This window comes from Schistocerca gregaria, chromosome 5 (assembly GCF_023897955.1).
Source record: "Schistocerca gregaria isolate iqSchGreg1 chromosome 5, iqSchGreg1.2, whole genome shotgun sequence".
Classification (NCBI taxonomy): Eukaryota; Metazoa; Arthropoda; class Insecta; order Orthoptera; family Acrididae; genus Schistocerca; species Schistocerca gregaria.
Window position 1 is genome coordinate 64,843,793 of NC_064924.1, and position 18,575 is coordinate 64,862,367.

General features: G+C 36.7%; 1 protein-coding gene across 1 annotated transcript in view; it reads left to right on the plus strand.

The window, feature by feature from the left end:
- The window catches only part of LOC126271876 (CCR4-NOT transcription complex subunit 11-like), an 80,492-nt gene that overhangs the window by 37,584 nt on the left and 24,333 nt on the right, over positions 1-18,575 (plus strand). The window contains exon 8 of the mRNA XM_049974227.1: positions 15,020-15,159. Within this exon, the coding sequence (XP_049830184.1) occupies positions 15,020-15,159 (140 nt within the window). The remainder of the gene's footprint in view (positions 1-15,019; positions 15,160-18,575) is intronic.

Here is an 18,575-nt window from a genome sequence, read left to right on the forward strand (position 1 = left end):
TACATAAACTTAAGTTCCTTTGCTTGCTTCTTTTTGTATGTCTGAGTGAGTCTCAAGAACTATTATAAAGATTTTGGTATGTTCTTGGAATTCTCAGGACCGATATGTTGCCGGTATTGGTATAGGTAACAGGCAAAAATTGTTAAGATTCTTGATTGCTGGGATGGATGAACTATCTATATACATAATTGTTTGTATGGAATCCTTAGCGTGCAAGACCTACTACTCCCACTTGGCTACTTTTTTATTCTAAGTTTCTTATTTATGTATTACTTTTTTAATGTTATCTCAACAAATTAAAAAAAAAATAATTCACAAGGTAAGGCAATATGGTGATATGCATTGCATTCTAGATATTGCTGTTTTCTATATACACTTTTTTCTTTGGAAAATGAATGTGGATATTACAATGTTTGTATACTTCTTTTCCCACTTTTATATTTCTTGCAGTATGTAGTATTTACCATATTAGCTTTGCCAAGAAGATGGTTTATATATTTTTCTTTGGCTATAAATAAATGCAACTGGTAACACTACTGATTCTTTAATACTGAAAATATCGTCCAATGGATGGTCCTGCATAATCTCACTTTCATCGTTATGTACTGGAGTGTGTGAGCAGGTTGACCTCCAGTCTAGTATGAACCAATCATAATTAAAATGGAGTGTGCGCTTTTATAATATGACATTCCATTGGCATCCAGTGTGTTGTACCTAAGAGGCCACTATTCTTCAGGATCCACTCCACTCACTCTGTCATTTGAAGTTGAATGCAGCTTGTCAAGCTGCTACAGATTTAGTTTTTACATGAGCAAAACTATATTACTGTGTCGATAAAATTGTATTAGGGGGGAGAGGACAGTGAAGTCCAGAGGAATCAGTATGGGTAGATCAGATACATCAAAGTTCCATTTACTTTGTGATCCTCGTAAAATATTTGTCATAACACTATTAATTAGTAATTTTTTTAAGTCCACAATGATTTTTAGTGATGAAAAATTAGCTGATAGACTATGGAGGCTAGCTGTTTGAAATTCCCTCTGTTCATATTTAACCTGAGCAACTTAGAGACCAATTGTGATGGTATGAAAACTCAACCTCCATGGAAAAACTGGCCATGGCCACCGTTAGTCTAAGTCATCAGTGGAAATGGTGAGAGCAGAGTACAATGGAATGAAAAGAGGGCAAAGAAGTGGAAATAAGTAAGGTGAGGAGGGGGGATGAGGATGATTGGAACGAAGGTGAGCACATGTTGATATTTAGATCAAAATGATTATGGTATGGAAAGATGTGCTGCAGGAGTAGGTAACACGTCTGCAGTTAAGGTGAGATGAGGCTGGGGTGGGGAGTTGAAATGGAGTGGGTATTGAAGCAGCTGTGGAAGTGTGATGCTTCAGATTCTCCAGGCATAATTCATAACAAATCAGTACACATGTGAATGGCTGGATGTCAGCATCCAAAGGGAACAATACGAGTTGCATGAAAGTTATGATGTGTGGCTATAAAGTAACAGGTCTATTGCTGTAAAACATTTTAAATTTTAAAAACCTTCATATTATTTATTGTACCCTCAGTAACTCCCCTCTTGTATTCGTACAATGCGTCATGCAAATTTTTCTTTGCTGGAAACAGTGCTGGAAGTCTTCCTCTGTGAGCTCTTGTATGACATGGTCTACTTTTTCTTTTACTGCTTCAACGAACTGGAATCTTGTTCCTTTTAATGCAGGTTTAACCTTGGGAACAGATAAGCACATGGTGCTAGTTCAGGCAAATAAGGTGGGTGGGCCAATACTGGGATGCTGTACTTTACTAGAAGTCTCTTAACAGACAATGCAGTATGAGCTGGTGCATTGTCTTGATGCTGAACCCATGTTGTGTTCACAATTGGTGTCCTACTTTTTTATTATTTTCTCATGGAACTGAGTGAGAACCTCAATGTTGTAAAGTTACACACAATTTCATGAATATGTATTAAAAAGAAACCGTTATTCCTTTGAATATGATTTGGTCATTCAAGCTCCTTTTCTCTCTCTGAGTGCATGAGTTGGTACTTAGCTTGTGTATCATAAGTGAAAAAACAAGATTTGGGTCATGTTATCACTCTTTCCAAGAAATTAGGATCATTTTCAATGGTAATGGAAGTGTCTGTACAAAACGTTTTCACAAGCTGTTTTTTGTTCGGTCATGAGAATTTTCAGCACCAGTTTCGCACACAATTTTCTCATGTTAAATGGGTTATGTAAAATTTGCCTTACACATTCGTTGTCAATTCCTACAGTTTCAGCAATCAATTAAATACATTGCCAATGTCAGGTCAAATCAGATTACTTAAACTAAACTCATCCCGAAGAGGCCATGAAGGCCCACCTGTACCGACCAGCCGCCGTTGCTGGATGTTCATATGGAGAGGCATGTGGTCAGCGCACCACTCTCCCGGCCATATGTCAATTTCCGAGACCGGAGCCACTATTCTCAATCAAGTAGCTCCTCAGTTTGCCTCACAAGGGCTGAGTGCACCCCACTTGCCGACAGTGCTCGGCAGACCAGATGGTCACCCATCGAAGTGCTAGACCAACCTGACAGTGCTTAACTTCAGTGATCTGATGGGAACCGGTGTTGCCAATGCAGCAAGGCCATTGAAAATCAGATTAGGCCATTGATAATCAAATTAATTACATTTTCGATATTTTCATCCATTTTTGGTATTGAAGTGCGTCCCAAGTGTGAGTAATTTTCAACAACTTTTAAGACCATCTTTGAAACACTTGACCACTCAAACTCGTGTATATGATTAACGGTCTTCACCATATGCTTCTTTTAGTAATAGATAGCTTTCAGCAGCAGTTTTTCCAAGTTTCATGTGAAACTTCATGACAGTTCATTGCTCTGTTACACTCATCATTTTTCTAGCAAAATAAAATAACAGCAGATCCACAAAACAAAGGCCACAGCCTTACTTATTTGTCTACAATCATCAGGAATCCCACATTTGGCAGAGAAATCCTCATGCTTCACGAAATCTATTAGTTGCTCATCTTGGTGGTGCATACATACTTACTCTGTGAAAACATCAATTGTATTATTTAAAAGCCACACCTCGAACATAATACCTCTGATTTCTTTTCTTGCAAACTAATCCCACAAAAACTGGGGAATGTGTGTCACTTCTTCACATAATCTTCCTGCAGCCATACACATTTTTCATAAAGTTAATGGCTTGATTCAATGGCCACTGGAGATTCTTCTGTGGTAATCTTGTTTGGCCACCGGAAAATCACTGATCCAATAGCATCATGACTAGTCAGTGTGCAACCGTAGAAAGTGTATTTCATCTTTGAAAACCATCAAAAATCACTAAGATACCTTCATACTTGTAGTCACAAACAAGCTGCAACATTACATTTGCCCAATGCTCTGGTGCGTTGTCTTGGTGTGCAAATAACATTGCAATAGAACTCCAGTCCAGCTTCCTTAAGAAGTTGAACATCCTAAAACATCACATACCATTGACGTTGCATTTGTTCCTGAAAAGAACTAAAAAGATGGTAGTCAGTGTGCCAAGTCGTAGCTGTAGGGTCGATTTGGAAGAGTTTCCACCCCAATGTCCTAATCTTCTCCACATTGAAACAAGCAGTGTGAGAACATGCATTATCCTGTGCGAGATTATCTGCTCAGGATGTTAATCATGTAGTACACGATGGAGTTTCAATAGTGTCTGGATGTAACAGGAAGTATTTGTGGTTTTCCAGGTCCGAGGAAATCAGTCAGAAATGCGACTAAGTGGCTGATGGCATTTTATTCACTCTCTTCCTAGTGAATCCAGGTGGTGAAATTCCATACTGTGACACATAGTTTCAGGTGCTCAATGATGGAACTAGCTTTCATTGCATCACAATACTTACCAAAAAATATTTGCCTTTATTCTGAAATCTCTGAAGAAGGTTTTGGGTGATGGTTCATCACTGAGGTGTGTGATTAATAAATGTGGGACCCACTGGTCACAAACTTGATAATCTAAGCTTTGAATCCTTTCTTGCACTGCAGTGTGTCCTGCTGCAAGTTATGCAGTGATTTCATTCTTTGTGACATACCTGATTTCTCTAATGAACTCATCAGTTTTCTCCTTGTTGCATTCTGTGGAGGCAGTTTGAGGGTGACCTACAAGGCTCATCTTGGAGATTGGTGTTTCCATCTTTGAAAGATTTCACCCATCATGTAACACTGCTGACACCCATGCTGACATCTCTATAGACACTGAAATCTGAGATGAATTTACTCTCTCTAACAAAGAATTCAATGACATCATGCTGTTGAAATGAAACATTGATGTTGATTGCCGGCTGGGGTGGCCGAGTGGTTCTAGGCCCTACAGTCTGGAACCGAGCAACCGCTACGGTCACAGGTTCGAATCCTGCCTCGGCCATGGATGTGTGTGATGTCCTTAGGTTAGTTAGGTTGAAGTAGTTCTACGTTCTAGAGGACTGATGAGGAAGTTAAGTCTCATAGTGCTTAGAGCCATTGATGTTGATCATTTTGAAAGTACTGCCTGTGGTCGCATAATAGATGCCAATGATGTGACAGTATGGTGTAAATTTTGTAGATTATGTTCCTGCAATCTGTTTTGTACCTTTTTGGACCTAGAATTTTAGCAGTGGGTTTGTTTTAACTTTCAGTATGGTTTTCATAGTTTTAGAGGTAAGAAGACGAGAAGGTAGCATTGAAAAAGTGGATGCTTTCTACATCCAGAAAGGTGGTGAAGTGATTGCTGTCACTTTTAAAAAGATTCAACTATTTGAGAAATGGGACTTTGTTGGTAGAAACTTCATTATTCCACCCCCCCCTCCCCTTTCAAGCAACAAGATTCCATGTAGCTAAATCTGTAAAAGGATATGCTATTGTGCTATTGAAATGGAGCTGCACAACACCCTGAGCTATAGTGAAAACAATACAAACAAAGATATAAAACTTAAAAAGTGTGAACACACATGAAGCAACTGAGACTCATCATTAGTATTGTTACAAGTCAGCCACTATGCTTCTGTATAGACCTCTGCATCCTCCACCTCCACCCCCCCCCCCCCTCTCCCCTACCCTCTTCTCCTGCCTGACCCAAAATTAAGAGTAAGCTAAAGGGATACAATGTGCGGTCTTGATGTAACAGCAAAATCTTAAATAAAAGTCAAAGTAAAAGCCCTAAAACTAATTTTTCAGAAAAATCCTGTGGAGAGTACAGTATATGAACAAGATACCAAAGAGACAAAACCTCTCATGCGGAATATCAAAATGATTAGAGAGATTTTATTTTGGAATAAGTTACACCTCTGCCACTGACAATTAAACCTTACTCTTTTACAGGAAGGAACTAAGTGTTCAGCCATAGAAGTATTTCATCACTTACCTAGTAAATTAAAGTTGCTGCCAGAGATGATGAAAGATTTAAAAATAAATGTAAATCATTACTGATTGACGACTCCTACTCCGTAAATGAATTTCTGAATAGAAAGTGTCGGTATGTGGTTAGGTTGTATTATATATTGTGGATTAAGATTATTTTTTTAAAGAAAAGTGCTGTTTAAATGCCCAGCATGTCACCTTATTTTCACAGAGAAAATGTATCTTGTTTTTAAGACTTATGATACATCATAGCGATTTTCCATTAATATGAGCCAATGATTCATACAAAAACTGAAACTAAACTAAACCAAACCAAAGAGAGGACAGCTGAAGACCACCACTGTAAATATAAACAATAAAAAATATATATAAAAAAGTGGAAGTATTATTTTAACAATCAAAAATGATCTGAATTTTATATTTAATTACAATGATATGTTTAGTCCACATGATACATCAGTGGCATTGATTCTGTAATGATGTCAATTCAAGAAACACTTTTTTAACCATAAAATTGCTGAGCAGTAGAAAATGAGTATTTAGTTTTATGGACAAAAGGACTCTTTTTTTTTCCTAAGTGCTGAACAGATCAAATAAGTGTTGGATATTAGACTTCTGATCAGATAGCTTGAGTTTAAATTCTAATCTTTCAGTCCTTATTTAGCTTCATGTAGTTCCCCTACATCATCCTCCTTCCTTAGTAAAACTGAGACATTGGTCTTTCGTTAATTGCCATTGGGAAAGAGCTTCTCCAGTAAAGAACCTTCCACAATTTGTTAGTTTATTTACAGTGTCATTTCTTCTCCTTGTTTCCAAAATAAAAATATAGACATGAAAGGAGAAATATTGTCATTTGCATTGTGGAAACAGGTACCAGAAAATAAATAGTGCAGATTATGACATGTGTGCATCTAGTCTAATGTGGAATACAGTGCAGACATTTGTCATTGTGTTTCTGAAGTAATACACTCCTAACCCTTCTGCATATGTCGCAACTTGCTGTTTTACAAATCGCATAACTTAAAAGTTACATAATGTAAATTCAACAATATTTGACAGGGAAAGTTGCTAGTCATCGTATAGCGGAGATGCTGAATCGTGATAGGCACAACAAAAAGATTCACATAATTATAGCTTTCGGCCATTAAGGCCTTTGTCAGCAACACACACACACACACACACACACACACACACACACACACACACACACACACACACCTGCAGAGTCTGTGTGTAATAGATGGCTGAAAGTTATAATTATGTGAATCTTTTTGTTGTGCCTATCGCGACTCAGCATCTCTGTTATATGGTGAGTAGCAACTTTCCTTCTCTAAAACTGTTACATTCCATCCTGGATTTTCCATTTGTTTGATAATATAAATTCAGGAAATTGTCCCCCATAAGTTGAATGAATATTTGAATCACATCAAAAGTAACAATTAAAATTTTGTTTCACGCACAGGGCTTTGTGTAGATTTCCTGCTTTTTGCAAGCTGCTGTCTGTCCAAACACGCCTCCTGGCCTCACCCAAATTTCTAATGTTGAATATCATTTTGTGGCAAAACAAACCAGATTGTAGCAGCAAAGTACATACAGGATAATTATAATTAGGTTCCACTTTCAAAAAAACTGTTTAAAAAAAAAAAAAAAAAGAAGAAAACTGCTCAAACTTATGTCAAATTTGAACTGAATATTATTGATGAAGGGGGGAATGTTATGATAAACAAAATAAATATAACAAACATTTGACCATTATGAAATTCGAAAAGGCAGATTATTTGGAAGTGCATTGTGATAGAAAGATGTGGCCACAGCACTACATGATGGGGGCAGACGGTAAGGTGCAAACATGCAGTTCATGGGAACTGCCTGAACTTTGGACATGCATGGGAGCACAGTGCTTAAAATTCTACAAAACATCCTGCATTGCTATCCATACAGAATTAAGTCAAACATTTGTTCTAGAATTTGTTGCTTACATGGAACTGGACAGTGAATGGCTGTGGAACATTCCGTGTACAGACAAAGCCAATTTCCATCTGTAAGGACATATCAGTACACATAACTGCAGGGTATGGGCTACAGAAAATCCACTCACACATCATCCAGTACTGCTACTTTGTGCAAAGATAATTGTGTGGTGTGGGTGGACAGCATTGTTTATTGTAGGGGTGTACTTTTTCAAGATGATGGGTCCTTGTGGGTCCTGTTGCCTGTACACTCACTGGTTTTTATTTACAGCATTTTGAAACTAGAGCTGTTATGATCACTGGGGAATGGGTTTTAAGTGTTAAAAATTTTAAATATTTCATATTTATGCAGGAAAAATTAAAATATGCATAAAAATGCAAAAAGATTTTTTCAGTATTACATAACTGTAAATACTTACGTTAAAAAATGAGTCAGCAATCACAGTGTTGCTGTGATGGATTGAAACAACTCACTGTTGCAGTGAACCACAAAATCTTTCCCAAAGTTCTCCACCACAAACTAATGTCACTGTCTTGAAACAATGCACTATACTGGGAGAACGACCTTTTAACAGCACATGATGATAGTCTTGCATATTTCATCGAAGGAATGTCACTGGCACACTCATTGACAATTTCACCAATGTCTACTATCCCTTCCAAAACACTGGCAATTTTACACATAGTATGAAGTACACTGCACTTCATTAACTGTATCAGTTAACAAGCTGGTTGATTCTTCTAATTTTTTGATAGAAACAAGTAACTCAGATTTGCCGATTTATAAGGCAATTCATTTTTTAGTGGACTGTCGTTGAGCAAGTTCTGAAGAAGCGTCATCCTTATTTAGTTCATCAATCAGTGTTTTAAATTTTTCTAAGATATTTGCATAATATATTGCTGCAACCATCTGTAAGCTAGCAAGGCAACATGTGTAGTAGACCTCACTCAATATGCAGTATGCTTACAAATGAAGTTGATTGAAATTGTATTCTCATAGTATGATAGTGTATAAGATTTTTATTCAATTTAAAAATTATAACAAAGAAAAACGATAAATTGTTTATTTTTAGGAAAATTACTTAAAATATTTATTTACATAAAATATTACAAAAATATGTATTTTTATGTGGAATAGAATTTCATATGCAATTGAAGTGTGCAGTTTCAGGACTTCCTGTCTTAGTTACAATTTTTTATATATAAGCAAAAAAATGTTTATTTGCACAAATGTCCATTCCATAATAATCACCATGTATTTATGAAAGGTTCACAGCGACAGTTAGTTATAACCCTGTACTTCAAAACCTGGTGAGCTTGTCCCCATTTAATTTTTCTATGCATCCATATCACATAAGGAATATGGAAAAATGTCTTGATAAAATATGTGTCTGAGACATCTGTGAAAAAGAGATTTTTCCCTTCTAAGTATGTCTTTATCAGTTAGAAAACATGTGCAACAATTTCAGTTATTTGTTCCACTTCTAGCATGGAAGTTATTCTCAAGTTGTTATAAGTTTGATATAGTCACAACAGAAATATCAGAAATCTTTATACAGATAAACAGAAATGACAATACGACTTGCTTTGATGTATAACAAATTAAATTCAGTCTTCAGTTGTGATTTGCCTCAGCGTTGCTAGAAAATAAAGCATGAAGGATAGAAGAAATGACAGTTACAGCTTAAATTTGCTCAGTGCCTTTTTTTATTTTGAAGAATCAAAGTAGTCACACTTTTAAAGTATACCTATTACTTTTGCAAGAAGTTCAATTCCAGTATCACTTTATACTTGGGCTACTCATGTAAAAGACCCTTTTTGAATAATTAGAAATTATTGTGGCTGGGGTATCATCTTGTTGATTCTATTACCCTCCTGTACCAACTGATCAGATCTTTCAATCTGACATTATCATTGTTCAAGAAATCAATGTTGAAAAGAAAAATTCAACAGCTGTATTAGAATAAATTTTTACAGTAAATAAATAAAATAGTAGCACACAGTTGTGTCTGCTTTTATTTGAAAACCTTCAACTGTAGTAGCTCTTATAGTTCTTGTTTTTATTGTTGCATATTACAATTGGAAGCTTCCTCCCTCAGTGCACTTCACAGTGATTTGCAGAGTATGGCTGTAGATGTAGATATAGCCAGAAACATTCCTGAAGCCCAGATGTCTCTTTTAATTATCTTGTATATCTATGATGTTAAAATGAATGAATGGAATTGATATTGCTGAACCACATTGTATAAAATAATATAGTTCCCATTTTTATTATCATACAGATACAAAGAACAACATGGACTCACAGATACAAAAGGTTTTTATTGGGCACATTTATAGAAGACTAAATGTTAATGTGATTGCACTCGTAGTGTCATTTGATTACATGTCAAACCACTGTTTTATAATACCTGCAAACAGAATTTCTATTTAATCATGAGTTCATGAGTATCTACTTACTCCTATGGATTAAAGTCCAACCAGTGTTGTAATTTCCCTCATTAATCCCCTTTCGATTGTACTGAACTTTTCGTATGTATTTCATAGAATTCGTTGGTAAATTACTGTGTTAGTCTTGCATTTCCCATTACCTGCTGTGCCTGTTTCGTGTTAATACAAATTAAAGTTAATTGTTCAGTATATTTGTTAGCAGTGCTGCAAAATACTCGTAACAAGGCAAAAGGAAACTTGATGTTTTGGTCCTCTATCATATAAAAACAAAGTAAAAAATTGCTTCATATTAAATTTCATGAAAAATATGAAATATAAAATAAAAATTTTATTGTGCATGTACTGATGCAAAATAAAGGAAAACAGCATGCAGTCGTCCTTGTTTTTAATTTGTATTGTTGCTTTTATTTCGTAAATTATGAAAACTTTGTGTGTAACTGCCTTTTGTCATAACAGCTAAAGAGAAGGGTACTCATACTGTAAAGGCTATATTTCCTCATTGTCTATATCCATTCTGATTTGTTTTGTGTGATGGCGTTCATTGAATATCTTCTATGTTGACAGTTTTATGGTTGTAATTCTTCTATTACTCCTGGCATATTAGCTGATGGAACAGTTAATGGTTGTACTGCTGTTTCATAGTGTCCAACGGGCACAATATTTTGACAGTCAGACATATCAGCTGACCTTCTGGGGATGCACAGCTAACTTATATCCCCTCTCCTCATGAGTCTCCATACACAGTTGACACCTGAGGGCGCACACTGGTGGCCAAAGAGGCAACTGCATTGGCATTCGTATTCAGCAACATCTGGCGGTTATTCCAGCAGTGGTAACATGGATATAGGCAATCTATCCATCGTGTCCGTCAGCTCATTCTGTTTGTTTAGTGCATAGCGGCATCTTAGTTAGACCTAGTGCTGGTTCCCAAACCTTATTGACAACGGAACATCACTAACTTGACCTCATATTTTAAGAAGGCTATGGTTACATAATATGTATGTCAACTCACACACGTATATGTTCTATATTATTTTAATGATTTTTCAATAAACATAAGCAGCTGAATTATTATGAAATGAAGTTAATGAATTTAATCCTGCTAGTCACATGGAAGAATAGCATTACTCCTGCAAGTGTACTTTAACAGTGTAATCTTTACAATCCTAAGAATATAATTTATTTCCACTATGCCACTATTTAATGAAACATTAATATCATTCTTTTAACCTTCATTTGTGAATCACAATATTAAATGTTCAGAGCAAAGATATCTCTATCACAAGCTACAGGTCAGAAAAGCACACTTTGACACAATGAATGAAGAGTGTTACTAATGTCAAAATAATATTCCACTGGATGATCAACGTGATCTGTCCAATCACTGGTGTAACCACTTCCAATACCAAGCATACTGGATGACCAGCTGAAACACTAGTGCACATACCTGCTGGTAAAGAACAAATTGCATTTGAAGGGTGTTATTACATTAGCCAAAGTACGCATTGACAGCCAGAAGTCATGCCGATTTGGTAAACATGCAGGCAAGACCCTTGAATTTGCATAAGCCAAATACATCAAATGACTGACAGTATCAAGTTTCACCTCTTGGTATTGCCAGTACAAAAACTGCAGTTTCTTCTGTCCAGTTACAAGCTTTTGTAGCTGGAAAATGAGTCCATGATTAAACTGTTCTGGTGCCATCTTGTACGATTTTAGCATACACTTTCTTTCACTACACCTGTAAATGCTGCTCATTGACTTTCCAGAAGATGAGGCAACTGCTAAAATATTGTCTTCAAGAAACAAACTTTGTTTAACTCGCTACACAAATTTCCCAGTTGGCTGCATTAAAATCACAAGCAGAGGTGATAACGAGTGTCCATCTGCATATACTGTTATCATTATGGTGCAGCTTTGTGTCTTGTTACTGATGAACCACATGACTGTGTCAACATCTTTCATTCCTTTTTTGGCAAGAGTTTGGCCAGATATAATTTATAAATTAAACCCACTTAAATTGCTATTGTACACATTCTGCCTGCTGACAATTTCCATTAGAGATCTGTCGCCAGTGATAAACTCTTCACATGCAGTAAATATGGCTCTCTTGTTACCAAGTTGTAATAAGATCAGTTATTTCCTGTGACACAATGCCATGTTTCTTCTTGAAAACATTCACCTACACAGCAGATGCTTTAAACCTTTCTACTCCCCCTTTTTAGTCCCACCTCCATTGTGGCTTGAATGTCTCACTGCTGTGTATTAACCTCATGGATCATCATCTTCTTCCTGTGTGCAATATTAAATTTAGGTGGACAGATTGTGTTGACCTTTGAAAATTTCTGTTGTTGCGTACCCTGGTTTTCAATATGTTTACTCCAAAAGTCCAGGTCCCTTTTTTTGTTTAATAATTTAAAATTCCTCTTGACAGTCCTGAAAGGCAGATTTCCCTCATTTCCACATTTCCAATAATATACTCCCCTGTTACAGACAGGGGCACAGTGGTATTGGATGATATTACACCTCCAAAGCAGGCTTCACCCTCACTTATTTCCTCATTTTGACACCCTGCCCCATTATACAAAAGCTGTTCGACAGATGTGACTAATGAAAGGACAGCCTCACTGTCATTGTCATCATTGTCCTCTGGTTAAGAAGCATCGAACATTAGTCCACCCTTTTGGCCTGCATCTAGCATGTCTTCATTTATGAAGTTGTCTATCTGTGTATCAAGATTGAAAGGTATAATAACAGCCCAAAAAAGCCACATACAATTTCATTTGTATTGTATAAAAATTAGTTGAATTGTCGCATGACTTTCAGGAGCTTCCATTCTTTAATGTTTAAATGCTGCAATTTGCCCGTCATTCAGTATTGTTCCTGGTTCACTGACATGCAGACAAACCTCTCACTTGCTCCACTGTGCAGTACTTTGCACTCGGTCATTAAGGGGCCTCAGTGTGGCAGAGTGAGTGACAAAACACCTAGTGAGCATGCTCCTTTAAAGCTGTACATTCAGACAATTGTAACTGCATACTGTGAGAATTATGGTCCAAATTTTCACACAGAATCTATAGCTGGGGCTGATATCTTGCAGGTGTGCTTTTTTTCTCCTTAAAATACGAAGTTGAATTGGATGTTTTCCCTTTCCAGACTTTAGCCACAATCCTGGTTGATGACTTTGTCCCTGGTGCATATTTTGATGGCCATTGAATGAGCAATCTCATCAGCCGGGGCTGTGGCTATAGCCTCCCCAATGCTCGAGAACCACCACTGGGTCTAATTAAGTAGGTAATCAACAAACGTAGTGAACAGGCGGCCAGGGCAGAGAGAGTGCCTAAATCTATGCCTCAGCAGGCGTTGTCAGCCACAGACACCAGTGCAATCGCCTCTTCAACCAACAATGCGTACCCTTGGGTGCAGACTGCCTACAGACCGCCCCTTGAGGGAAGGGGATGCAACTCAGGCGTGCACCCCTCAGAGGTCAGTTCATCCGCGCTGCAAATGATGGCAACATGTCTGGTCGCCAAAATATTGTGCCCATTGGGCACTATGAACCAGTAGTACTGTTCAGTGGATTTTATGGATGTCACATTTTGGTGCCTAAAAGAAGTTTCTGGGTGCTGTAATCATAATGTTTTACCATCACTTTTGTTAGATAGTTATATTTATAATTACAAATGCACTTTTCTTTCACTAAGACTAGTTTGCAAATTGGTGATTTTTTGTTTCTGTTGTGTAAAACAAAACAAAAATTTATTAACAGTTTTGAACCCTAAATAACAGGTTTAAATTTGTGATTCATTTTTGGTTGATGTGGTACTAATGTAGCTGCAGTGATATTGTAATATTATTTTTTTCTAAGATATATTAATTTTCATTTTAACTTGCACTTGATTGTGTTCCATGCCTTTTACACAATCACAGTTACTGATGGAAAACAGTTCTGATATTGCTACCACTGTTCTAAAACTTTCTCTAATCGGAAGTTGTACAGGACAAGCAAGTTTCCCATTCACAAATGTGAGAGTGAGGAACTGTGCTAAGAATTCAAATTTTGATATAAAGCAACAGCAGAATTATGTGTTTTATGTTCAGAATTATGTGTTTTATGTTGTAGAGCTTAATCAGTGAGAGTATATTGCAATTTAGCACCAAACACTATGTCATTAGACATACTCATTTTAAATGGAAGTTGGTAGTTAAACAAGGTACTGTAGCTGCTTCCAGAGATGTGCCTGTAGGTAATCATACATCCGTGTGTGATATTAAAGCAGTTAGCTCATAAAACTTCTAACAACTCATTAAGGTGTCTAAGTTACTGTATGCCACTATCCCCATTTGTTTTCAACTACATTATCATGAAAGTCTGTAATTGTCATTTAGTAAGGATCATGGCCATTTGTTTGTAATGGAAATGTTACCTAAATTCTCATTTACTTACTTTCAGTGGAAATACAAACAGTTTTACAAAAAGGCTGGAGAAGATGTTTATTTATTAGTTCAGTTAGGAACAACTATCAATAAATATTGTGTTACTGATTTCAAACATTTATTTACCACTCTGATGCTGAGACTTCTTTCACTTCAGTAGTACCACATTCTAACATTCGAGTCAGTACTGATAGTATCAGCATGATAGGCTTTCATTGTTGGCTTTAGACACTGCATTGAATGTGAGACAAGCTGGTAAAGGCTCATTCATTGTAGGTATAGTTGTTGTTGTTGTTGGTGGTGGTGGTGGTGGTGGTGGTGGTGGTAGTGGTGGTGTGGTTTTTGTTACTGAATGCAGAATGATACTAGATATAGGAACACTTAAAAGTTATGATTTCTTTCTTTTATTTTTTAGGAGAATGTGGACTGTGCTTTTACTTTCTCATGCAATTTGCAAAAGAATGGAAAATTAGCATCTTACCAATGATGAACTTGATTACTCTAGAACTTTATGTAATTTCATCATGTCTCTAGTTAGTAATAATCTGATTAAAAGAATCTCTGCATCATGTTCCAAAACATAATCTCACTTGTTTTAATTTTCCAACAAAATAAAGTTCTTGATTTATAAAATTAATTGAAATTTGTATATGGACAAAGGAAACATTACACTGATAAAAGATATTCACATTAGTCGATAATTGTCTGTACAGGCATGTTAATGTTGCATATAATTCAAGTAACATAAACCTAATGACTTTTCATAGCTTCCAGATCTGGTCGAAAGTAATCCATTAATAGCTATAGAAGTTCTACTAAAGCTGATGCAGTCAAGCCAAATCACAGAATATTTCAGTGTCCTTGTTAATATGGAAATGTCATTGCATTCGATGGAGGTTGTGAATAGGTGAGTACTTGCAAAATTGGTATATTTCATTTTTGAAGTGGAAAACATAACCACATTCTGGTTCTGATGATAAATGAGTCAGTGGAATTGTTACTGTTTATGTATGGAGAATGCCTTCATGAGCCAACAACACAGAAAAAATAGAGATTGTTATGTTAACTTTCATATTGCCTTCTGTTATTATAATGTGTGTCACCATGGCCTAAGAGGAACGTCTTTGACTGCTAATCAAAATGTCCTGAGTCTCCGGTTTGATTTCAGCCTCTGCTTAAATTGTTTAAAAGATCACCAACAACGGTGTCTGAAGGCTTACAGTATAAGGAGTAACCCTCATTGTACATACAGTCTTGTCAGAGACTGTGTAGGAATGAGAAGAGATTCAGGCTACTACATTGCCCTCGGGTTGTTAAACTGCCCCTAAAGACAGAAGAATCAATAGTGATCGTTGGTGTGAGGGCACAGGAGTCAGTAGAAACCACTGCATTAAACTTGCATAATGAGTATATGTAGGACACATGTCTTGTAATTGTAAAACTATTATGATGGTCTCTTCATCAGCAGAAGGTTCTGGTTTAGTCCCCCATTCAGATCTCTGGGAGAGGACTGCCAAGTAGAGGTAAACAAGAGAAAAAAATTGAATAACAAACAGAAAGGTGACATTCTAAGAGTTGGAACATGGAATTACAGAAGTCTGAATGTGTTAGGGAAGCTATAAAATGTGAAAAGGGAAGTGCAGTGAGTCCAGCTAGATATAGTGTGGATCAGTGAACTGAAGTAGAAAGAAGATAAGATTTATGGTCAGACAAATATTAATATAAACAGTGTCAGTAAATGGTATGATGGAAGTAGGATTCATTCTTAATAGGAAGGTAGGGCAGAGAATGAGTTGATGTGAACAATTCAATGATAGAATTCTTCTCATTAGAATTGACTGCAAATAAATGTCAATGACAATAGTTCACATATACATGCTGACACCATAAGCAGAATGTGAAGATACAGAGGAAGTATGTGAGAATATTGAACAGGTAATTCTGTATGCAAAGGAAGATGGAGGTCCAATAAGCATGGGAGAGTGGAACGCTGTATTAGGGGAAGAAATAGAAGATAGAAGTATGGGAGAATAAGGGTGTGGTACTAGGCATGAGACAGAAGAAAAACCTATTGAGTTTGAATAAATTTTAGTTAATAATTGTAAATACATTGTTCAAAAATCACAAGAGGGAGGTTATGGTGAGACTTATATTCTAAAGTTAGCAGGTCACAAATTAGTGACAATGAAGAAGCGGAAAGAAGTGGGATACTAAAGTACTGAGGTATGATCATAGATGAAACTTCCTGCCAGATAAAATCTGTGTGCCAGACCAAGATTCAAAATGGGAAACTTTGCCTTTTGCAGGCAAGAGCTCTAGTGACTGAGCTACCCAAGTACGACTCACAACCAACCCTCACAGCTTTATTTCTGCCAGTATTTCATCCCTTGCCTTCCAAACTTCTCCTGTGAAACCCACAGGACTAGCACTTCTGGAAGAAGGATATTGCGGAACCATGGCTTAGCCACAGTGTGGGGGATGTTTTCAGAATGAAATTTTCATTCTGCAGCAGTGTGTGTGCTAATATGAAACTTTCCAGCAGATTAAAACTGTGTGCTGACAGAGACTCGAGCCTGAAGAGCGAAAATTTCAGTGTGATAAAATATATATATGAAGTTGTCGAATGCTGTAGATACTGCAATAATGAATGCCAAAGCAGGCAGTTCAGTTGAAGAGGAATGGGCATCACAAAAAAGAGTAATCACAGAAATTGGGCATGCTGATAGGCCTATGGGTGCAAGGAAGGAAATTGCAAAGAAACTTGGGATATTGAAAAAAAAAAAATTTCAGCCAATCAATAAAAGTAAAAATTATTCAAGAGAGACAGGAATACAAGTCACTTACGAATGAAATAAAAAGGAAGTGCTGGGAAGCTGAGGCAGAATTACTGCAGGAAAAGTAAGTACAAATCAATAAAGAATTTGTGGTCAGAAGGACTGATTAAGCATAGAGAAAAGTCAACCAGCCTGTGGTAAAATTAAAAGCGAAGGCTTCAAAATTAAGAGTGCAAGAGGAATTCCACTGTTAAATGCAGAGGAGGGAGGGGATAGATATAAAAAGTAAATTAAAGGCCTCTACAAGGGAGATAAACTGTCTGGCAATATGCTAGAAGAAGAAATTGGAGTGTATGGGAGATATTGCTTATATATTGATACAGTCAGGCTTTAACAGAGCTTTGGAAGACTTGCAGGTGAGTTTCAAAATCATTGGGAAAAGTGATAACTAAACTGCTATTCAGGTTGGTTTGCAGAATCTGAGAGTCGAGAGACATAACATCAGACTTCTGAAAAAATATGATTCACTTAATTCCAAAAATAGTAAAGGCAGATAAGTGTGCAATTGTTGCACAATCAGCATAATACTTCATACATCAAGTTGCTGACAAGAATAAAGTACAAATGGAAATGAAAATTGAGGACCTGTTAGAAGAATATCAGTTTGGCCTTAGGAAAGGTAAAGACATAAGGTGCAGTCTTGGCATTGTGCTCAGTCTTGGCATTGTGCTTGATATTGGAAGCAAGGCTTAAGAAAAATCAAGACACATTCATAAAATTTGTTGACGTAAAAAAGCATTTGACAATATAAAATGGTGTAAGATGTTCAAAATTTTCAGGAAAACAGATGTAAGGTATAGGGAAAGATGGCTAATACACAATATGTACAAGAACCAAGTGGGGGGAAAGAATGGAAGACCAAGAATGAAGTGCATGGATTATAAAAATTATAAAACAGGGATGTTGTCTTTTACCTCTACTGTTCAATTACACACTGAAGAAGCAATGGCAAAAATGAAATGCGTATGTGCAAAAATGAAAGTTCAGGAATGAGATTAAAATTCTAGGTAAAACAATGTCATCGATAAGATTCCTGGCGACACTGACAGTCTCAGAAGAATTACAATAAACTGAAGACTGAGCAAGGTGGTGCAATGGTTAGCACACTGAACTTGCATTTGGGAGGACGACAGTTCAAACCCGTATCTAGCCATACTGATTTAGGTTTTCCACATGGCTGACTTCTTTCCCCATCCTTCCTAATCCAAAGGAATCATTGACCTTGCTGTTTGGTCCCCTCCCCCAAATCAATCAATCAACCAACCAACCAACCAATAAACTGAAGAAAGTTGAATGTAATGAGGAGTAATACCATGAAATAGATGAAATGGTGGAATTCTGCTACCTTAGAAGCAAAATAACACACGACAGACAAAGCAGTAAGGACAAAACAGTAGACTAACACAGGCAAAGAGGTTATTCCTGCCAAAAGACAACTAGCATCAAACATAGATCTAAATTGGGAGAAGAAATTTCTGAGAATGTCCAT